The 17,245-nt window shown below is 39.6% G+C and overlaps 1 protein-coding gene across 5 annotated transcripts in view; it reads right to left on the reverse strand.

The window, feature by feature from the left end:
- RC3H2 (ring finger and CCCH-type domains 2) overlaps positions 1–17,245 on the reverse strand; it is a 58,835-nt gene that overhangs the window by 7,875 nt on the left and 33,715 nt on the right. For 4 of the 5 annotated variants that reach the window (XM_032165071.2, XM_032165067.1, XM_058444757.1 and 1 more), the window contains 7 exons: positions 10,893–11,201; positions 5,580–5,794; positions 4,339–4,772; positions 3,591–3,761; positions 1,408–1,554; positions 853–1,066; positions 199–283 (listed from right to left, as the gene is read on the reverse strand). In XM_032165071.2, coding sequence (XP_032020962.1) covers positions 199–283; positions 853–1,066; positions 1,408–1,554; positions 3,591–3,761; positions 4,339–4,772; positions 5,580–5,794; positions 10,893–11,201 — 1,575 coding nt within the window. The remainder of the gene's footprint in view (positions 1–198; positions 284–852; positions 1,067–1,407; positions 1,555–3,590; positions 3,762–4,338; positions 4,773–5,579; positions 5,795–10,892; positions 11,202–17,245) is intronic. The other variant, XM_032165072.2, reaches the window with a different exon arrangement.

Raw genomic sequence — 17,245 nt, forward strand, 5'->3', positions numbered from 1 at the left:
AACCATATGTTTTATGTGACAGATCAACCCTGAAAACTTCAGTCATCATTCCAAATTTAAATGCAAATATTTTTCAGAAATTTGTTACATAGCTCAGACAAGCAAAGCACATTTCATGAACTGGGGGTAGGATGTGTACTCTTAAGATACATATAAGTCTGAGAACGGAGAATCATATAGAATTAAGAAAAACATTACCTTTCAATATAGTGTGCTGATGATGTGGCCTCATTGCCATACGAACTCCACCTTGAATCAACAGCATTGACATAAGGGACATAATCTACAGACATGTAGAATGAAACAATGGTCAAAAAAGTGAAAAATCAGTGTACTGAGGTGAATGTATACTTCTCAAAATAGATCTGTATTTTATCCCACTAGCCATATGATGCTGGTTAAACCACCTAATTCTGAGTTTCCCATGGTTGTTAAATGGAGGGAAATGTTTTCCATCTCACAAGTTGGGGATTAAAAAGCATAGTGCTTAGGACGGGCACAGTGGCTCACACCTGTAATTACAGCACTTTGGGAGGCTGAGGCGGGTGGATCACATGAGGCCAGGAGTTCCAGACCAGCCTGGCCAACATGGCGAACTAAAATACAAAATACTCTCTACTAAAAATACAAAAATTAGCCAGGCATGGTGGTGCATGTCTGTAATCCCAGCTACTTGGGAGGCTGAGGCAGGAGAATCGCTTGAACCCAGGACGGAGGTTGCAGTGAGCCAAGATCACACCACTGCACTCCAGTGTGGGCAAGAGTGAGACTGTCTCAATTTGGAAAAAAAAAAAAAAAAAAAAGGCATAGTGCTTAGAACATATCAAGCTAGGTATTATCTAAATGGATTACCTGATACACTGATGGGCTTAGTCGCACTTCCTTGGGAAGCAGTGGCCTGGACAGGATCTGTGGTATGGTAACCTGTACGGGAAGATCTGGAAATCGCACCCCATTTTGAGATGATGGGTCCATCACTAAAGGGAATTATTGGATCTTCTTCTTTTGTCCTTCTCTGGGTTTCAAATAAATGTACTCTTCTCTTAACATCACCACTGTCCAAGTCCTATGTAAACCAAAGAAAATCAATAAAAGGACCGTTGGCAATTACTTCAACTAGTAAATATATGCTATCAAAAGACATGTAATTAGATTTTTTGGTTAATTTAAAACTAGCTCTAGACTCAATGATAATCCAACAAACTACCATTAAACCACCAAACAATGTTCAAATAATTTAAATATTAAATATAATTTATTTCAGACTTACCTAAATATAACCCTGCTGCTACTAATGAGTTATAAGGCAACAATATGAACGAATGAATAGAAAACATTCATTCTACAACATGAGTGAACATGCATCATCTCTCACCTCCAACCCCTGCAACCCCAGCAAAATCATACCATTAACACAGCATTTGAATTAGCAATTACATCTTTGGGCTCTGAATCAATGGCATTTATACAGGAGCCTATGGTGCCACAAGACCAGGGAGAATAATGGGAAAGATGATCTTCTTCAAATTTTGTACCACTCACACTCTCTGAGAACTGGTTAAAAAAAAAAAAATAAAGCCAATTAGTAAGAAGCTTAAATTTACAAGCTTGTAACTAATATAAAGTAACTATTATAGAATTCAGAGGACTTCATAGCAAACAATTACACTTTTTCAATAACTAATATAAAAAACTGTAATAAGCAACAAATGGTATTTTTACAATAGAAAATGGCATGCTTTCCGTTTTCACTTTGTCCCTTAAGTGCTCATATGGAACACTTGACTAATACTATCAACACCAATTAACAAATATTTATAGTATGCTACTAACATAGTATGGGGTGCTCCAAGAAAAAAAAAAGTAAGAGAAAACAAATACATAAATACACACAGAGATCACAGTCCATATCCTAAAGGAGTTTATAATTTTCTTTTCTCTTTTAAGATAGGGTCTCACTCCCACCGCCCAGGCTAACATGCAGTGGGGTGATCACAGCTCACTGCAGCCTCGACTTCCCAGGTTCAGGTGATTTTCCCAGCTCAGCTTCCCAAGTAGCTGGGACTATAGGCACACGCCACTATGCCCAGACAATTTTTTGTATTTTTAGTAGAGATGAAGTTTTGCCGTATTGCCTAGGCTGGTATCAAACTCCTGGGCTCAAGCAATCCACCCACTTCGATCTTCCAAAGTGCTGGGATTATGATTATAGGCATGAGCCCCTACACCAAGCTGAGTTTATAATTTTCTTGAGAAAAAGAACAACATGTGCAAATAAGGGAATATAACTGATAAATTATGCAGTATCAAATAAAGAACAAAAGGAATTCAAAGAAGGCTCTGGAGATAAAGTGGAAATGAATAAATTTTAAAGGGACTGTGAATAAGGAATACTTATAGGACCAGAATACTAAAGTTATAAGAATCATTAAATCTAGTTTACTAATTATTCAGATAAAAAAACTCAAGGGCAAAAAAGTTAAAAAACTTTTCTCAAGTCGAACTCAGCAGATCTGAGTCTCAGGGAAATACTCATTGCCTGAAGCATAATTGTATATCAAAAAAGAAAATACAAGTGGCATCTAGCAAGCAAGTGGCAGCTCTGTCACTCTGTTGTCAAGATATTTACCTGCTTTGAAGAAGTCTAAGTTTGACAAGACCAATTTGGATCTAGTTTAAAAATTCAATTCTTTATTTAAATATTTATGGGTTAAAAAATATAACGCCTAGGATTACTTCAAAACAATTCAGAGGGAAGAGGGGATACAAATAAGACAGTACTGACTGAGTTGATAACTGTGGAACCTCGGTGTTGGGTACGTGGAGTTTATCATATTATTCTCTCTATAATTGTATATGTTTGAAGTTTTTTATAATGAAAAGATTAAACAAATTTTAATATCAGAACTTCTGGGGACGGGGAATAAACCAGAAGAAACTTAAAAAAGAAATTAATGGTTTTCTCTAAATGTAACAGTACTGAAAACACCATATTAAATTAAAATCATCCTGGTATACAAACTTGTTTTGTAATGCTAAGAACAATAATTAGCAGTGATGTAAAGAGCATAAATAATACTGTAGGTATTTCTGCATTTCTTGTTAAGTAGGGAAGAAATACCTCAGACAGCCCAGGATTCATATCCCAGCTATTTACAGCTGAAAGATCTTGGGCAAATTACTTAACTTCTGTAAGATTCCTACCCTGTAAAATATGGAAAATACCTGCCCCCTAAGGTTTTTGTGAGAATTAAATAAAATAGCTTTATGCAAATGCTTAGTACAGTGCTGGCATGAGTAGGTGCTCAATAAATGATAGCTATAAATCACACTATTAATAAAAAACCATAAAATAATTATACTACAGGAAAGATTTTGAATTCTTGGTAAAGGACTATGCCTTAATGGTCTTCAGAGTCTCATAACACCTAGCCGTAGTGCACACATATTCATTGTTTATTGAACTAAACTCAACTGCACACCAAACCACTGCAAAATATCCAACATAACTATTCCTGGTTTGAATGAGTAATTTGAAGTCAGCTGTTTGACCTATCCCTGCAACATTAAGTAATTAAAACCTTTCTTACATCCGCACGAAAGTCTACACTGAACAGAGGAGAAGGTGGTGTTGGTGACTGTGTTGCCACAGGAAGAGTTGAAGAGACAAGAGGTGCTTTCTGAGTGTGGTACTGTGCCCACTGATCTGGCTTTCTTCTTATCTGCTCCTCGCAACTGGTCTTCAAATGACCACAGGGTTCCTAATGGGGGATAAAAGAAACAATCTTAATTATCTAGGGAGTGGTGAATAAATTTAACTGTGTGAAAATGATGTAAACAGTTTATGATATTGTTGGGATAAAAAAAATACAGCAGGGAAAGTCACCCTAGTCTATTCTCCATACACTTAAAATAAAAAGGTTAATATTTATTCAACTGATGTTAAAAGCAGAATCTGAGCACTCACTTTTCTTGTTTAGGAGAGTCATTTGTATGTATGTGGTGATACTGAAAAAAAGGTCCTAACCTTCTATTTTTAAGATTTCTTTCTACTTTCCCAACAATTTCCTATCCAAATATAACATTTATTGAACATTAACATGTATGAGGCCCAGTTCTAAGAGGTTTGATTTTCTGATTTAATTCTCACAACAGCCTTATGAGGTAGGTACTACTATTATTTCCATCAAACGAATGAAAGAACTGAGGCATAGGGAGGTCAAGTAACTTCCTTAAGTCACACAATTAGTAAGTGGAGGAGCCAGGATATATACCTGGGTAGTTTGACTCCAGACACTGGGCTGTTAATGACTACATTATAGTAGCATCTTCACTTACCCTTGGTAAAGGCACAGTTGTCCTTGGCTCACTTGGTGGCTGACAAGCCACCGAATAATATCCATCTAATGAGTTATATCTTTCCCGCAAAGATGTCTGATAGACAGATGAGTGCATCACATCCATTGGAGGTAAAGAATTGCTTCTAATAATGTCATCTCGTTGGTACATAGGTGGGCGCCAGATGCGCCTGCTGTCGTACACAGGAGCATACATTCCAGAAGGTACTGGAGGAACTGGTCCATACGGCTGCGGAGGAGGAGGCTGGTAAGGAGAAGAATTCATTCGATCTCGAGGGGAAAATGTACTGTAATGATCGGCATATGGCATGGAAGCAGGTGGGAGGGAGGACTCTGGAACATTATTGGACCTCACAAAGCGAGGAACACAGGGAGCCACACCAGCTGGTACCGTTGGAAGTGGTGGATAGTATCCTTGAAAATTGGAAAGAGGAATATTTAATGTAATCTTAGTACAATCCAACATTTTATAATGGCTTAAATCTAAGGCAGCCCTTAATGTAGGAAAATATAATAAGCTTTGAACCTTACCTTACCCTGCTTTATAAAGCTTTATATCCTGGCTTTTTTTTTTTTTTTTTTTGTTAGAAACAGGGTCTTGCTATGATGCCCAGGCTGGTCTCAAACTCCTGGGCTCAAGTGATTCTCCTGGGCCTCCCAAAGTGCTGGGATTACAGGTGTGAGCTACCACACCTGACCACAAGCTACATATTTTCAAGATACCACTATATGAAAATCATTAACATTCAATACTTTGCTAAAGTGCTCCTTAAAATACATGACAGAGCTATTAACAGACGGCTGGTAAATATCCTTCTATGGGCATCTATTGCCACTGGTTTTGGATTAGTCAGTTACATCATTGATTTTTATTAACTTTTTTGGGAGCAGATGTTAAAGACCTCTTTCAAAATCTATGTAAGTTGTTCACTGTCTTTCCAAAATTGTACATAAGCATACATAAATAAAACATTTTTTTACATCATTTCAGGGGACTTACAGAAAACCCCTAAAGTTCATTCCTGACCCTATTATATTTGATTTGTAGGAATGACAACCTTAAAGCTGTATTTAGAAGCACAGATCCTTGGGGAAGGAAAAAAACTTATGAGTCACATAGTCAAAAGGATTAATTTTTTAAATGTAGACATTCTAGAACTATTCATTTATCTAAGGGAAACAATGTTTCTTTTTTTCTTAGAATTGTCTAAAATTACTCACCTGTCTGTGGGTACTGTGGGACTTCAAAGGGTATCTGAGTCCTTGGATCTTGAAAATACTGAATGTTTTCAGAATGTGGAGGATATACTGGTACTCTAGTTAGAAATGGGCTGGATTTTTGAGGCACAGAATTCAGCTCTGTTCCAACATTAGAGGGCCCAGCTGAGGTAGCTGCTACATTACTTACAGGAGTCTTGGGTGGAGAACCAATTTTACTGGAGAGAAAATTTAACAAAGGGCAAAGGATAAATCACTGTCTATGACTGTCCTCCTTAGTAGAAATTTTTTAATAAAATTATATTCTGAAACCACTAATAGAAAACACTTCAGATATTGCCACATTGACAAATAAGGCAATGAATTTCACTGCCACCTTACACAGCTAATTTACATGATCATCGTAACAGATGTCATATTCCTGTGTGGGCAACAGGGAATAAAAACGATTCCCAGATATTAATGTGACTCATTAGTCACCATTTACCCATTCTTTTTTTTTTTTTTTTTTTTTGAGACAGGGTGTCACTCTGTCACCCAGGCTGGAGTGCACTGACACAATCACAATAACAGCTCACTGCAGCCTTGACCTCCTGGGCTTAAGCAATCCTCCCACCTCAGCCTCCCAAGCAGATGGGACTGCAAGTGCATGCCACATACTCGGCTAATTTTTAATTTTTTTGTAGAGGCGGGGTCTAGATTTGTTGCTCAGGAGGGCCTCAAATTCCTAGGCTCAGGCAATTCTCCCACCTCGGCCTCACGAAGTGCTGGCATTACAGGCATCAGCCACCGTGCCCGGCCATTACTCATTCTTTAAACAAACATTTTTCCCTACTGAAGGTTAAAAAAAAAGAAAATTCTGTTCAACAAGTTCTCAACCGAAAAAATATAGTCCATTAGTAGAACTATTTGGGACAAAGAAAACAGACATGGTAAGAAAGAGTTGTTTTCTATGAGGAGTTAGATTAGCTGAAATATAAACTCCTTGAGAAAGGTCACTTTTGTTTATTTCGATAACTCCTATATCCCCAGCACCTAAAACAGCTCCTGGAACAGAGTAGGCACTTGGTAAATATTTGTCAGACAAAGAAAACAGTTCCTGGCATGCAGTAGGTACTCAGTAAATACCTGCTGGGTGAATGAAATGGTAACTCATTAAATTGAGGCAAAACACACTAACCTTTTATTATTATTATTTTTAACACAAAAGAATTTTCTTGGTTGAGTCACTAAGTAATCAGCTCGAAAGGATCTTATGGCTTTCTTAACTCCTTTTAAGAAGTCAAATTTTGGCTGGGCACGGTGGCTCACACCTGTTAATCCCAGCACTTTGGGAGGCCAAGGCAGGCGGATCAACTGAGGCTGGGAGTTCGCGACCAGCCTGACCAACACGGAGATACCCCATCTCTACTAAAAATACACAATTAGCCAGGTGTGGTGGTGCATGCCTGTAATCCCAGCTACTCGGGAGGCTGAGGCAGGAGAATCGCTTGAACCCAGGAGGTGGAGGTTGTGGTGAGCCGAGATCGCGGCATTGCACTCCAGCCTGGGCAACAAGAGCGAAACTCTGTCTCAAAAAAAAAGAAAAGAAAAAAATATATATATACGGCCAAAGCTTAGTCAGCTGGATTTGTAGCTATATTTATTTTGCTGATTGTATTTGCTTATTTTAGTCAAATTTTGACAGAGCTTTAGATATGTGATGACTGAAGAAAATGATCTTGTTAATTATGCAGGAACTCAATACACTGCATCTCAACCAGATTAGAGGATTTTTTTCTCAAATTAGAACAATCATTTTAAAGGTAGGGTATAAAGAAAAAGGTATATGGGCTGCCTTTAAGTTTATCACAGATTAGTCTAGCAGATGTTTACTTCTATGTGTAACTGTGTATTAAAATGTAAAAAAACCTAAAGAACTGTGGGTAATAATAGTAAGTACAAACGTTAGGGTTTAGAGTATAAAGATATTTTAGGACTGTGCTTATTCTTTACATAAAGTAAAATAGAGACAACAAGGAAAATGATTAGGATTTCCTTAAAACGATAACTAATATTTATCAAGTGGTTATTTGAGTCTATTCTAGGCACTGTGCTTTACATAAATTATCTGGTCCCTCCATGTCAAAATGTTATATACCTAAAATTTGGATTAGTACTTTGAAATGGTAAACTCATAGACTTATCAACAAAAAGGCAACAAGATCCATGATAAGGTCAACATTTATTGCCTCATGAAATCATGCAAGCTATCTCAAAAACTGGAACTTACAGAAAAAGCTAATCTTCAGTCACATCCTAGTGAGAATGAGATCACTATCCTAGATGACTTTCAGGCTTCTAGGCTCTCCTCCATGGCAGCTTCTCTCACATCTTATTCATTTTGCCTGTGCTGCCTTCTCCATCCACAAGGCCCTTCCTTCCTTATTATCCACACTTTTGGAAATAGCTCAGGTATCATCACTTCACCTCTAAGAAGCCATCCACAATACCTCTCATAGAATTATTCTTTTTCCTGTGTTCCAATAAAAATTTAGATTTATTTTTTAAAAGTCTTTACCAGCTGGGCGCAGTGGCTCACACCTGTAATCCCAGCCTTTTGGGAGGCCAAGGTGGGCGGATCGCTTGCGGTCAGGAGTTCTAGACCAGTCTGGCCAATATGGCGAAGCCCTGTCTCTACTAAAAATACAAAAATTAGCTGGGCATGATGGCGGGCGCCTGTAATCCCAGCTACTTAGGAGGCTGAGGCAGGAGAATCGCTTGAACCTGGCAGGTGGAGGTTGCAGTGAGCCAAGATCATACCACTGCACTCCACCTGGGTGACAGAGAGACTCCATCTCAAAAAAAAAAAAAAAAAAATTTTTTTTTACCCTAGTCTATTTTGTTAAAAAATTGAGATACAGTTATTTTAGGATGTACAATTCACTAATTTTTAGTATATTCACAACGTTGTCCAATTATCACCACTATCTAATTCTGAAACATTTTCATCATCCCCAAGAGAAACCTGTACCCATTAGCATTCATTCCCCATTCCTGGGGCCCTAAACCCCTAGAATCATTAATCTACTTCCTGTCTCTATGTATTTGCCTATTCTGGACATTTAACATAAATAGAGCCATATAAATATGTGACTTTTTGTATCTGGCTTCTTTCATTTAGCACAATGTTTAAAGGTTCATCCATATTGTAGCAAATAGTACTTCATTCCTTTTTTATGGCTGAATTTTCCATTGTATGGATATACAAGTTTTACAACATTATCTTGCCAAAACTTGTCAAAAGCTTATTTCCTAAACATGTATACATGAGGTCTCCATAAACTGGCACCAACCTATCTAACCTTATTTTATACCAGTCCCTAATATAAGCCTTCAGATCTAAAAGACTGGTCTCCTCAATATTCCATATAATTACAGATAGATTTAATCCATGTTATGTTGTTCTTTTTTCTGTAATTTCTCATATTTCTCCCAGCAATATAAAATTTTCCTGTCCTTTAATCCAACTTCAGTACTGTTTCATATGTGTAAATGCTGTCTCCAAAACTATATCATAAATCCCTTAAAAGCAAAGTATCTTGTATATTTCATGTGCCAAAAACAGAGCTACAAGACTGAGTGCATAAATAACATTTGTTAACTAGACAATATTCTCGAATATATCTTTTCTAAAACCTTGCCCAGGGAAGATTGTAAAAGTCCTTTTTTTTTTTTGAGATGGAGTTTCACTCTTGTTGCCCAGGCTGGTGTACAATGGTGCGATCTCGGCTCACTGCAACCTCCGCCTCCCGGGTTCAAGCGATTCTCCTGCCTCAGCCTTCCCAGGTAGCTGGGATTACAGGCATGTGCCACCATGCCCGGCTAATTTTGTATTTTTAGTAGAGACGGGATTTCTCCATGTTGGTCAGGCTGGTCTTGAACGCCCAACCTCAGGTGATCTGCCCACCTCGGCCTCCCAAAGTGTTGGGATTACAGGACTGAGCCACCGTGCCCAGCCTGTAAAAGTCCTTTAATAAACAATTTCCCCCATCATGTGCTGACTGCAGAAGTAGCAAATGTTACTGCTTATCTATCCATCATTGCTTGCTATGTGCCTAGCTCAATGCTTTTTTCCTAGCAGGCATATAACAGATACTGAGACTATTTATAGGCAACAAAATCTGAACATCAACATATTGATGAATATTTTACTAAATCTTACTCAAGATTTTAGAGTTGGAAATAACTTTTCAGATAATCTGAAAATTTAAAAACTTTTTTCTAAAGGCACCAAAACCCTCTGACAAATGAAATCTTATGCTGACACTCGATAACAATTAATGGTGATAATAATAATAACACAAATACTTACTGAGTGCTTACTATCTGGCAGGCATTGTTCAAGGCATACTGGAGTATTAATTCACTTAATCTTCGCAACCAACATATGAAGTTGACACCATTATAATTCTAGTTTTATGAATGAGTAAACTAAGGTAGACAGATTAAGTAACTGGCCTAAGATCAAACAGCTGGGAAACCATGAGCCAGAACTTGAAAGCCCAGAGAGTGTGGCTCCAAAGAGTCCCCTCCTTTTTTTTTTTTTGAGACGGAGTCTCACTCTGTCACCCAGGCTGGATTGCAGTAGCACAATCTGGGTTCACTGCAAGCTCCGCCTCCCAGGTTCATGCCATTCTCCTACCTCAGCCTCCTGAGTAGCTAGGACTACATACGCCCGCCACCATGCCCAGCTAATTTTTTTTTTTTTTTGTATTTTTAGTAGAGATGGGGTTTCACCACGTTAGCCAGGATGGTCTCGATCTCCAGACCTCATGATCCACACGCCTCAGCCTCCCAAAGTGCTGGGATTACAGGCGTGAACCACTGCACCCGGCCAAGACTCCCCTCTTAAGTGCTACACCTCATTACAGAGTATAAAGTGAAAGCGCTCTGACTGAAACAGAGCTGGAGGCTCAGCATTTTACCTGCTTAGGCTTCTATTTAGTTCTTTTCTAGCACCTCTATGGAATCAACACTACAGTTCAAGAAAATAAGGTGTGAAAAAAAACAATTCTGGTGCAGTCTCTTTGGGAGAGTTGAGGAAAACAAAACTCAGAGTTAAAGTCACTTTCCCACTTTCCAAGTTCACAGGGCTATTCAGTTGCAGAACCAAACTAGAACTCAAATTTTTTAGTATTTAGTGTTTCTTCTACATCACAAAATATTCTGCATAAAAATTCTGATTAACCAGTATTCATCAGGAGAAATAAAAACACTCAAGCATTTCTAAAAAGGAAAAAGAATTTCCAGTAATCATTTTTACCTAATACCTACTTTTCAGTTACAGAATCTGCAGAGGGCCCAGCAGCATTCTGACCATTAGTGCCAACCTTTCCCACTTTCTTCACGGTCTCCAGAGCTCTTAAGGTACTGTCAGTACTACGTGAGATTAGCTGGGAAACACTGTTTTCTGCATTTGAAATTCCGTTTGTACTTGGAACAATTTTCCCTGTTGTTTCAGTACCTCCTATGACAGAAATGACATTTCCGGCTGTGGTTGTGACAGTGTTGTTTACACCAACTTTATTTAGAAGAGGAAACGTTCTTACAGTGGCATTGATCTTTTTGTTCCTTAATCGATACCTGTTTCAAAAACAATCAACAGATTGGTGAATATTTCACTAAATCTTACTCAAGACAAAAAATGGCAATGGGCAATGGGAATAGATTGAAAAAGGAGGAAACAGTTTTGACAAAAAGTTTCTTCAGCTAAATAATCAAATACAGTCTATGTCAAATTCTACTGCAACAGATGCCACATGAAAATATATATGCCATTCACGTATGTATATAATATACATGTAATTAATATAGCAAGCCGAGTATACATGTATTTTTTTCCCCCTCATGCCACTTTGTCCAAGAATGTATTCAAAAAAACCTTTTGAGGGAGAGGAAAGAGATCATTTGAAAATTTTGTATAACTAGAATATAAGGTATGTTATGTAAAAATGACAGGAACTGGCAACAAATTTGGTTGAGAACACAGAGTAAAGAGAAAAGGTATGCAAGAGCTGAAGCCATTCTCTGTTGTTACCAAACTGTAAAAGGATTATGTAATTAAAAAAAATAATTTAAAAAACTCATTCTTAAACATTACACAAAAATAGAAATTCTGTATTATAGTTTTCAGAATAGTTTATACCTAAAGTTAAAAACATTTGTATGAAAGATTTTTCTGATACTAAGTTTTGAGTTTTATTTATGGTGATCATTGGATATAATACTCTAATACACAAAAGGACTGGCAATTTGATTTTGGATTCCATTTAAGAAAATGAGGGCCAGGCATAGTGGCTCACGCCTGTAATCCCAGCACTTTGGGAGGCTGAGGCGGGTGGATCACGAGGTCAGGAGATCGAGACCATCCTGGCTAACACAGTGAAACCCCGTCTCTACTAAAAATACAAAAAATTAGCCGGGCGTGGTGGTGGGCACCTGTAGTCCCAGCTACTCGGCAGGCTGAGGCAGGAGAATGGTGTGAACCTGGGAGGTGGAGCTTGCAGTGAGCCGAGATCGTGCCACTGCACTTCAGCCTGGGCGACAAAGCAAGACTCTGTCTCAAAAAAAAAAAAAAAAAAGAAAGAAAGAAAATGAGTTTCCACTTATATACCAAAATTTCATTAAAATGTAACCCTTAACAATACTCCCTCCTGTGTGTGTGTGTGTATTTTTTTTTTTTTTTGATGGTGGGGTTAAGTTCCACTCTTGTTGCCCAGGTTAGAGTGCAATGGCGCAATCTCGGCTCACTGCAACCTCGCCTCCCGGGTTCAAGTGATTCTCCTGCCTCAGCCTCCCAAGTAGCTGGGATTACAGGCATGTGCCTGCCACCACGCCTGGTTAACTTTTGTATTTTTCGTAGAGATGGAGTTTTGCCATGTTGGCCAGGCTGGTCTCAAAATCCTGACCTCAGGTGATCTGCCCACTTCGGCCTCCCAAAGTGCTGGGATTACAGGTGTGAGCCACCATGCCCAGCCCCTACAATATTTTTAAAGTGGTGAAAAATTAAGTTCATGAACAGAAAGAAGACTATACATATTTGGGGTCATAATTATATATGCCTAAAGTAATCTGTTATTAATATTATATATAAGCATATGGTAATTAAATATAAAGTGTTAGTAATAAGCAATGCCTTCACAATAGTTTCCCTTTTAGTCCTCTGGTATCTATAAACAGCTTCATTATTCAATCCTTCTCTTCTCCTTCTCTTTAACATGTACGCATTGGCAGAGGAAGGTGATGCTCAATAAAAGACAAGTGCTCCTAGATTAGACTGGCTAAAAGTGAAGTAACAATATAAAAAAAACAGGTGATGGCCAGTTTGCACGACTTTTTTTTTTTTTTTTTTTTGAGGCAGAGTTTCGCTCTTGTCACCCAGGCTGGAGTGCAATAGTGTGATCTCAGCTCACTGCAACCTCCACTTTCCGGGTTCAAGCAATTCTCCTGCCTCAGCCTCTGGAGTATAGGTGTGCATTATAGGCACGCGCCTGCCACCACACCTGGCTAATTTTTGTATTTTTAGTAGAGATGGGGTTTCATCATGTTGGCCAAGCTGTTCTCAAACTCCTGACCTCAAGTGATCCGCCTTCCTTGGCCTCCCAAAGTGCTGGGATTACAGGCATGAGCCACTGTGCCTGGCCAGCATCATCTTACAGATAAGAGGAAAACCAATAATTACTTCTTTCAAGAAGGAAGGGCATGAGCAGACCCATATTTTAGGAAGGCAATCTGGTTGTCTGGAGGGGCCCAAAGATCCCTATGCCTTCCTCCACATGCTCTCTGAAACCTCATTATTCTTTTCCTCAGAGTTCCTATACAAAATATCGTGTCTCCTTGCTTTCCATCCTCAAAAAACAAAACTTGGCCAGGCATAGTGACTCACACCTGCAATCCCAGCACCTTGGGAGGCTGAGGCGAGTGGATTACCTGAGGTCAGGAGTTCAAGACCAGCCTGGCAAACATGGTGAAACCCCGTCTCTACTAAAAATACAAAAATTAGCTGGAAGTGGTGGCACATGCCTGTAATCCCAGCTACTCGGGAGGCTGCAGCAGGAGAATTGCTTGAGCCTGGGAGACGGAGGTTGCAGTGAGCCGAGATTGTGCCACTATACTCCAGCCTGGCTGACAGAGCAAGACTGTCTCCAAAAAAAAAAACAAAAAAACTGAGATAATCCACAAGGTTGCTCTAGAAAGCAAAAAATAAAGTTTTGACTATGAACCTCTCAAAAGAGAGTCAGGAGAAATAAAATCTTGACCAAGTGAGGTAAAGCAAGTGACAAGTAGGGATATACACTGGATTCTTAGTATTGGGGCAGCTAAAGGCTGCCTTTTCAGAGACAGGATCTCACTATGTTGCCTAGACTGCCTTAAATCCTAAATGCAAGTGATCCTCCCAGCTCTGCCTCCAGAGTAGCTGGGACTACAGGTGTGCACCACCATGCCTAACTCTCCCTATTCTTTTTAAATCCCTTCTTACCCATCTTAGAATCCACTATCTACCATTAATCCCTCTCTTGTAAATAATTTTTAACTCCCTTGATCCACTCCCTCTGTATAACTCATTTGGTAAAAGCTCAATCCAATTCTGTACTTATTTTGTGCCTGCTCCCAAGCAGCTAAATGTTGGAGAAAAATTGTGCAATCACGCTGTCTATAATCCCTTCAAAATTATAAATAAGTAATTCATTAATACGCTTCTTTACTAAGTTCATTTTCGCATCTCCAACAGCCTTTTCCCCTCCACTTTCAACCACCCCTCCTACAGCTAGATGATATTGTCTCCCACTTAACCACGAAAATAGATGAAAGCAGAGGAGAATAATTTATCTTTCCTCTACCAATTCCAGTAACCTTCCTGCACCTGTAGCCACATTCCTCTTAAAGATAAGGGACAATGAGTTCCTGTTCCTGACTAAAGCTAGTCTTACCACCTGTGGCCTAGGTCTCAAGCCCATTTGCCTTCCTCTAAGACTTCACTTAGGTAATTATCTTTTTTTCTCTTGGGCACCTTCTTCGACTATCTGCTCAAATGTTTTATCTTCTTTTTTTTTTTGAGATGGAGTCTCACTCTGTCGCCCAGAATGCAGTGCAGTGGCGCAATCTCAGCTCACTGCAAGCTCCGCCTCCCAGGTTCACGCCATTCTCCAGCCTCAGCCTCCCGAGTAGCTGGGACTACAGGTGCCTGCCACCACGCCTGGCTAATTTCTTCTATTTTTAGTAGGGACGGGGTTTCACCGTTAGCCAGGATAGTTCCGATCTCCTGACCTCGTGATCCACCTGCCTTGGCCTCCCAAAGTGCTGGGATTACAGGCGTGAGCCACTGCATCTGGCCAAATGTTGTATCTTCTAAGAGTCTTTCCTACACTTTCTATCTAAGAGATCTCCCCTTTCTCAATCATTCTTTTTCTCCTTTGTGTATTTTTTTCATACTGCCTGTCATTACAAGATATTACGCTATATTTATTTATTTCACATCTGTCTTCTTACTACAATGTAAGCCCCTGGAGGACAAGAATTTTGCCTTTCTTGCATCTCTCTATCTTTAGCACATAATACACTGCCTCATAACATCCTAAGTGCCCAATTATTATTATTATTTTAAAGGCAGAGTCTCCACCACCCAGGCAGGAGTGAGTCACCATGCCCAGCCAATTTTTTTTTTTTTTTTGTAGTAGAGACAAGGTCTTGCTATGTTACCCAGGCTGGTCGCAAACTCCTAAGCTCAAGTGATCTTCTTGCCTCAGCTTTTCAAAGTATTGGAATTACAGGCGTGAGCCCCCTCACCTGGCCTCCAATTATTATTTGTTACATGAATATAGAATAAGCTTCAAACTTCATATGGCCAAGAGAACCACTGATTTTCTGCCCTGATGCATTTCCAGTTTCGGTAAGAGACCACTAAGTTATACAGGCTCCATACCTTGGAGTCATCCTTGATTCCTCTCTTTTCTTTATAGCCCACATTCAATTGGTCCATGTTGTCAGCTCTACTTCCAAAAATCCTAAGTATGACTACTTTTCTTTTTTTGAGACGGAGTCTCGCTCTCGCCCAGTCTGGAGTGCAGTGGCGCGATCTCGGCTCACTGCAAGCTCTGCCTCACGGGTTCATGCCATTCTCCTGCCTCAGCCTCCCGAGTAGCTGGGACTACAGGCGCCCGCCACCAGGCCTGGCTAATTTTTTTGTATTTTTAGTAGAGACGGGGTTTCACCATGTTAGCCAGGATGGTCTCGATCTCCTGACCTTGTGATCCACCCGCCTCAGCCTCCCAAAGTGCTGGGATTACAGGCATGAGCCACTGCGCCCGGCTTACTTTTCATCATTTCCATTGCTATAGTCCTACCCGAGCTACCAAACTCCCACCTGTGGACCACTATAGAGGTTTAACTTCTTGTCTCCATGCAGACACCAGAGTGATATGTCTAAGACAAAATGAAAATCTCATCATTCCATTTAAATAAAACTCTAAAATGACTTCTTATTGCAACCAGAATAAAATCCAAATTCTTTGCTATGGCCAAAATTGCTTATTTACATGTTTACTGTTCCTCTTTTTCCATTAGAAACATCTTGAATAGTTTTTTTTGAGAGAAAGTCTCACTCTGTCACCCAGGTTGGAGTACAGTGGTGCTCACTGCAACCTCCACCTCCCAGGTTCACGCAATTCTCGTGCCTCAGCCTCCCCAGTAGCTGGGATTACAGGCGTGCACCACCATGCCTGGCTAATTTCTGTATTGTTAGTAGAGACAGGGTTTCCCCCATGCTGGCCAGGCTGGTCTCAAACTCCTGACCTCAAGTGATCCACCAGCCTTGGCCTCCCGAAGTGCTGGGATTACCGGCATGAGCGACTGCTCCTGGCCACTATTTGTTGAGTTGGTTGATCCCTCGCTTTTGACACTCCCCAGAATGTAGCAATTCTTAGGAACATAACCCCAACATCCTAGTTCTAAAACATATCCACATATCTACATAATATTTATTCTACATATTTATGTTTACATATGATAAATACGTAGTTTAAGAAGGGATTATTGGGCATCCACATTTTGTTTGGTTAGAGGGGTGTATAATAGAGAAAGAAAATATAGGTAAAATTAATTTATTTAAGTTGAACAAACATTTGCTGAATTTCTGGTGTTACGTGAACTAAGACAAACAGCCTATCCTTGAAAAGCTCAGAGTGAGGTAGCAATATGTATTTTTTAAACTGAAAGGACAGTCACATCACCTACTTTTCTAATCCTTTGTATTATCTCTGTTTATTTAAACAGCAATAGAGTGTGAAGCTGGCTGGAAATAAGAAGTAAGAACTGTGTATTATTTGCTCCTCCACATAAATATACTGAGTTTATCTATCAGGTATTTTCTAGATGCAGGAAATATAAAGATGAATAACCCTTGCCAGGCACCATGGCTCACGCCTGTAATCCTAGCACTTTGGGAGGCTGAGGTGGGCAGATTGTTTGAGCTCAGGAGTTCGAGACCAGCCTGGGCAACATGGTGAATCTCCATCTCTACAAAAATACAAAAAAAATTTAGCCAGGCATGGTGGCGTGTGTCTGTGGTCCCAGCTACTCGAGAGGCTGAGGTGGGAGAATCGCCTGAGCCCGGGAGGCGCAAGTTGCAG

Source organism: Hylobates moloch, unplaced genomic scaffold (assembly GCF_009828535.3).
Source record: "Hylobates moloch isolate HMO894 unplaced genomic scaffold, HMol_V3 SCAFFOLD_10, whole genome shotgun sequence".
NCBI classification, from domain to species: domain Eukaryota; kingdom Metazoa; phylum Chordata; class Mammalia; order Primates; family Hylobatidae; genus Hylobates; species Hylobates moloch.